At 36.0% G+C, this 6,711-nt stretch overlaps 1 protein-coding gene across 1 annotated transcript; it reads right to left on the bottom strand.

The window, feature by feature from the left end:
* Nucleotides 1–731: 731 nt before the first annotated feature.
* LOC107770307 (uncharacterized) lies at nucleotides 732–5,975 on the bottom strand. Its single transcript, XM_016589598.2, has 5 exons — nucleotides 5,615–5,975; nucleotides 3,915–4,116; nucleotides 2,945–3,013; nucleotides 2,621–2,753; nucleotides 732–2,321 (listed from the first exon to the last, which is right to left on the bottom strand). Exons 1-5 carry the CDS (start codon nucleotides 5,856–5,858, stop codon nucleotides 1,551–1,553), a joined length of 1,419 nt encoding a protein of 472 aa, XP_016445084.2. The 5' UTR covers nucleotides 5,859–5,975; the 3' UTR covers nucleotides 732–1,550.
* Between the last annotated feature and the right edge of the window lie 736 nt (nucleotides 5,976–6,711).

Here is a 6,711-nt window from a genome sequence, read left to right on the forward strand (position 1 = left end):
CTTAAGGGTGCACAAGAAAATTGTGGACTCGGAATATTTCTGATTTTTTACTATTTTATACATTTCTTTATTCTTCTAACAGTTTTTCTGATTTTTTGTTTTACACTGTAACGCTCACAATATTCTCATTATTTCTTGCCTATTTGTTAAATGGGGCGTCCCACGAAACTTTTAAGACGTGAGATGCATTGCATTATTTGGACTTGAGTTTTGTGTGTGACATGAGCACTTGAGGAAGCATAAGTTTGAGTACAATATTTGCATCTCTTAACGACATGATACTTTTCATATTGCCACGCGCACGGATTTTGCCGCTACAAAGCAAAGAAGCCTAGGATAGCTTCTAAAAGTTTAAAAGCTATCATACCATATGAAACACGATAAAAGGAGAAAAAAGAATTCTAATAGAATTCCCAGAAGAAGAAAAACTACACTAACGGAATTAGTGATTAACCACATACGAAGGACCCTTATATAAAAATTTATATTACATGAAACGAGGTCTCTCATTATCACATGGACTATTAAGAACAATATTATTTGTACGTTTAACCTAGTATGTTCAAAAAGCATTAAACAAACATCTCGCAGACCGCATAATTGTTCAGCAATCTAATAGTAAAATTTCTCCATTTCATCCACATAATTATCATTCGTCAAACTTTGGGCTTTTCCACTCGATTGCCTCAAATTTTTCACATAATTATCATTCGTCAACCTTGGGCTTTTCCATCAAATTTTACATGATATATTAAATAGATATCAAACACTTCTTGGAACATTTATCGTTCTGGTGGAAACGACATTACATTTCAAGTACCCCATTTCTGCAGGGCTAAAACTCATAAATTACATATGAAAAAACACATCCAATTGCCAATTGTCGAATGAACCAAGTTCTTTAAGAAAACAAAAGGGAGGAATGTAGACAACAAAATGGGTGCGCCTGATCACCCCAGATGAACATCATTCCTGAGAACTATTTATAGGGTTATACTAAGCAATGGATCAAGAACTGCAGAGGTTTGCGTCTCCTTTGGCACCAGAAAAATGATATGCTGTTGATAACCGAATAAGAAAGGGTAGCATAAGAAACCATTGCTTAAATGTGCATATTACTCCAGATATCAGCTAGAACTGGAAAGTGAACAGCTAGCAGATTCTGCAATCCGACTGATCTCATTTAGGACCTTCTCATTGTAGAGACAGCTCTCAGTTATAATTAAAATTTTGTCAACGACAACCATGTCTGGATCTTTCACATCCCACAAAAAAGGGCTGTAAGAGAATCCGGACCAGAAACCCGCAGAATATGGTTATAATGCTCCTCCAACAATTCAGAAGTGAAAATTTCTTCAGGAAGCCATATTCAGAAATTCTGCTATCAATTATCTTTCTGACTATATTATGCAAGTCAGTGGCACAAAAAGCAAGTATTTACTTGACACGCCAAGCCTGGTTTGTACCACTAGCACCAGTCCACCATAACAATGACTCGACTTTTGGTGCATTTAACTACCATTAGCAACAAGGAATTGGAAAAGAAGAAGTCAAGCTATCTCTCCTTCCTCCAATTCTTCATCCACGAGTAGAACATTACTCAAATATGTATAGTCCTGTTTTTCCCCCAGATCCTTCTCGTTCATAGATGAAAGAAACAAATCAAGATCTGAGTATGTATCATCACATATATCTTTGTCATTTTCATTAAGAAGTCCACTTACAAATGATTTGGAACTTTGGCCTTCTGATAATACAGATTTGTTAGTCTCCCTTTTTTCCGTAGATGACTTGAATGCTATCTCTCCTTCCTCCAATTCTCCTTCCACAGGTAAAACATCACACAAGTATGAACAGTCCTCTTTTACCCCCAGATCCTTTTCTTTCATAAATGAATGAACCAGATCAAGATCTGAGTATGTGTCATCACATATATGTTGGTCATCTTCATTAAAATGTTCATTTACAAATGATCTGGCACCTCTGCTCGCTTCCAATTTGTTGGTCTCCTTTTTATTGGCAGATGACTTGGATGCCACATTTAAGTTGGTATAAGTGAAGAGATCTGAAACGTGTGGGTTTAAAGATCCACCATCTTCTATATCCTCCTCCCTGAACATTACTCCCTTGGGACTTCGGCTATCACAATCGAGCTCATTTTGCTCCACTCTTAGAGGGACAGAATATTTGATTACTTCAAAATCACAGCTGTGCGATGGCAGGAAAACATAAATGACAGGGTACTCTAGGACAACCTTAGTGGCTAGTTGTTCACGCAGCGAAGCCTTTATATCCAACTGATAAAAAGGTGATTGTGTGCCCTGCCACCAAACAAAGTAATCAGACTCCATACACTCCCTTTGGCAGCATTAACTAAAAATAACCCATTTGAAGATATACCCATATATAAATAGTTATTAAAAAATAATAAGAAAAGCATGTCTCAAAAAGAAGAAGAAAGAAACAACGAAAAAGAAATTACATAAAGCACACTAATTGTTGTTTGGCATTGTAAACAAAATTTACCCCCAAGGATAAGATGGAATCGGCCTATCCAAAAGAGCTGAAAACAGCCACGAACATAATTATATGAAACAAGATCCAAGAAATCAGAAGAGACCTTTGGATTTTTGCGGATGAAAAGTTTAAGAGAATCCAGTGGCTCTTCAAAGAATTGCCTCAATGGATGATTCCAAGGGCCTGGTTTCAAATGATTCTCAATCACAGAGCAGAGGCTTGTGTCTTCATGTACTCTGCAACAAAAGCAATTAGTAAGTACGGGAAAGTTCACCAAGACAGTGTGTAGATCAATATTATGTAGGTCAAAACAAAAGATGAAAACTTCAGGAACCAAAAGGGAAAATATAATTAGTCATGAAGGGTGTCTTTTTCTTTTTTCTTTTTTTTTTGAGAAAGGGTAAGCATAGTCAAGAAGGATGTTTACCCATGATCAATCAACACAATATCTGTCGAGTGAAAACGCCATTCAATTGTCCAAGATATGAACTTTTTCCTGCGGAATAAATAAGAATTTGTTAATCATAAAAAACATCTCAAAATTTCTGATGCATAAGATAACAAAAGCCCAGATGGTATTTTTAAGAGCAAAAAGGGGGAAGCACGTTATAAAGATAAAGCTGAAGATAAGTTTGATGATAGAGTAGTAACAATAATAACAAACAACGCAAACTGACGTGGCTAACAATGAATCTAGAAGTAAGGAAAAATGATTAACGGAGGCTCACATTTAAACCAACTGGCTATAAACAGAAGCCTTGTATTTCTCATGAAGTCCAAGATGAGAACAATGAGAAATCCACAGGAGAAAAGGAGATATTTTCCAAAGGCATATGCCATATGGAATAATTTTATGGATAAAAAAAAAGTTGAAGCAGGAACCAATTCACCAAGTTGTTGGCTTAGGGAATGCCAAACCAAGTAATGTGAAGGGCGCTTGCTTCTGTAATCTAGCAAGCCGTATAATGACAACAACTACTATTACTAGGCCTCAATCCCAAACCAGCTGGGGTCAATTGTATGAATCCTCACCGACCCTGTTTATCCAATTAAATTCATCCCAGGTCAACATCATGCAACATAAAAATAGAAATAAAATGTATTAGAGGTTCTCTATATTTAACTGGCAAAAAAAAAACTACACAGGCCTAGAACACTCCTAGAAAGCCGTATAATCATAGCACAAAAAATATATATTATGTGCACAATGAGATTATCCAAAGCATGCATTATTACTGCAACTTTATGGACTTCAGACTAAAACAAGACTGAAACAAATATAGGCCTCCTAATTTCAAAACAATAAAGGATATCCATATGCCAAGCATTCCGCCATTATACAAATGAAATCTATGCATCATTAACTCAAAGCACAAGCCAACTCCACGAGACCAAACCTTTCATTGTAATAAGTTTGATTTTTCAATCTTCTCGACATTCCGCTTGATAGGAAGAGTATTTTGGTCCTACGATCAGAAGCAGCTCGCAGAAGATTCTTCAGATGTAAAGGAAGCCTAAAATGAGAGTAGCCACATAGCTTCTGTCTCATTCTTTTAGCTGATTCAGCAACTCTCTTAACATCCTCAAGCATGTTATAATCTGCCAAAAGTAAAAGTTTCAAAAAGCATTCATCAATTGGGAAAAAAAAAACAGTTTCCAAAAGCATATCATAACAGAAGATTTTCACCATCGTTGAGAGACTTCTTCCCAACTAATGGAATTGTCAAAGGCTCATTTAAGGCGCGCTTAAGCCCTGAAGCTCGGAAAAGCTCGGGAAGGACGCTTTCGCTTTGCCTTGCTAAGTTGCACTTCAGTGTAGGCAAAGCACTAAGGCGTGTGTATTCATTGCGCATGAGTTCTATCTTGAATCAAGTGGTGCTAAACAACAAATATAACCGGCAAATTAGTTCATTAGTTGTTAAGAAAAACATTATGAATGAATTTGTTACTTTTTCTTAAGACTTAAATTACATATCTATTTTTATTTTTATTTCCCATCACGCTTTTTCTTTACTGAAGCCCACACTTGAATTGTGTTTTGCGCTTAACGCGCCAATAAACCTAGAGAGCTTTTTAGAGCTTTTCGCCAACATAGACAATGAATTAATGCCTCCTCAGGCAGAGACGGAGCTAGGATCTGAAGCTTTGGGTTAGGAATTCTAGTCCGTTTAGGTTACGTCTAAATTAACATACATATTCAATGGATTTCTTAAGAAAAATACACGATTTGGACCAAAGTTATTGGGTGCGGCCGAATCCGTAACTCTTATGCTAGCTCCACCCCTGCTCATAGGTGAAGTAGATAGATCCCACTGAATGAAGCATATTTACAAGACTGAAGGGGACGTTTAACATAAAACTCTTAGCAAAACCTCCAAATTGGAAAAAACAAGGCATATAGAAAGATTAATAAAACTGGAATACGCAAACCTATCATTGTCAAAGGGAAACTAGTTTATTACAGAAACTTCTTATAAACTTGACCTTGCGCAACTTTTGGAGGGAATTTTTATTACTTTGGAAGCAAAAGTTAGCAGCATGCCAAGGGTTCCACTTTGGCAGAAAAAAGAAAAATTAAAAAGAAAGAAGAAAGGGTATGTGAAACCAAACTATCAGGCTCCTATCGCAAAGCTTCCAATATTTTCAGTAATAACTTCCTTTTTACACATTCTCCGCCTATTTCAACAATTTCAGTAACTTTTTTTGCACTCATGTTCCTACTGCAAGGATATCTTCAACCTTGATGAAGCAAATACATCCTACCAAAGCAGTGGCAGAGCCAAAAATTTATACATGGGGATCCAAAAAGAATCTAGAAAATCACAATTGGGATTTGAATATATGACCTAAAGCAACTTTTGAACCCCATTTAACACTACATTTTGAACTTTTTGTCATGCCGGGGGGATTCAAAGTGAGACTGAACTAAGAAATTATATTGTATAGACTTTCATGCAAAAAGCAAACATTCATAAATGCAACGAGTTCCATTGAAAATCCTAAGCAATCATAACAAGTACCAAAATGGGGGGGGGGGGGGAGGGAAGAAATTGGACTATAGAGGATGAAAATTCATTATTAAGAGTAAGATATAAACCTGATAAAAGAATGTTATCGTTGAATTGGGATAAAGGGACGACATCAGTGAGCGATCTTTTTCCAGTACAGCCAGTTCTTTCCTTGTGGGATTTGACACAAGGAAGGCTACACGTGCGTATAGAGCAAGCAGGGCATTTGTATTTCCATGAATTTGACTTGCACTCTTCGCATTCACTTGATTGTACGGGGTTAGGGTATGGCGCTGAAGCTGAAGCTGATGCCGATGCTTCTTTCTCATCCATTGCGCAGATTAGCCTCTGAGGGTTGTTGGGTTTAGGGTTTATCAGGGTTTTGGTAATGCAGCAAAGGAAAGAAGAAGTTCTGGCTCAAGCAACAGCGTCTTTTAGATTTTTAGGCCTTCACTAAAACACCGTCGTTTAGGAGCGAAAAATGGCTTTTTCCTTTTTTGTCGCTCTCGGTCATACTCCGAGTTGATATGAAATAATGAAATACAAGTACTTTAAAGCCATAGTTTGGACATAAGAAATTTTTTTCTTTTTCTAATAATTTTTTATTTATTTTTCTAAAATCAGCGTTTGTTTATAAAATTTATAATTTTCATTTGAAGATGCATTTTGAAAATTTAAAAAACTCAAAAAAGTTATTTTTCAAAATTTTCACTCAAAACTTAAAAAACAATCCAAAATTATATTCTTGTCCAAACACAACTCTTTTCACTTGAAAAAATATTTCACCGTATTTTGGAATTTTACTATTCTTATGTCCAAATGCCCACTAAATATATACTTGCGTAAACTTACAAAATTTGATTACTTTTGGGGTGTGTTTGGCAGGAAGGAAAATGTTTTCCTGGAAAATGAGTGCTTTTATAATTTATTTTCTCTCGTTTGGTTGGTGAGTGAAAAAAATTTTGCGAAAAATATTTTCTAGTTATTGGTTAGAGAGTATAAAATATTTTTAAGAAAATAATTTTTTATGCTACTCTCCTCAACTCACCTTCCCCAAAATCCTCATGTTTTCTGTACTCCCCCTCCCCCGCCCCTCCACTCTATTTTCTTCAAAAATTTAATTATTTTTTCTTAAAGTTCACACAAACCCAAAGGAACTAATGTGCTACTTTACTTTTTCACACAA

Source organism: Nicotiana tabacum, chromosome 5 (assembly GCF_000715075.1).
Source record: "Nicotiana tabacum cultivar K326 chromosome 5, ASM71507v2, whole genome shotgun sequence".
NCBI classification, from domain to species: Eukaryota; Viridiplantae; Streptophyta; class Magnoliopsida; order Solanales; family Solanaceae; genus Nicotiana; species Nicotiana tabacum.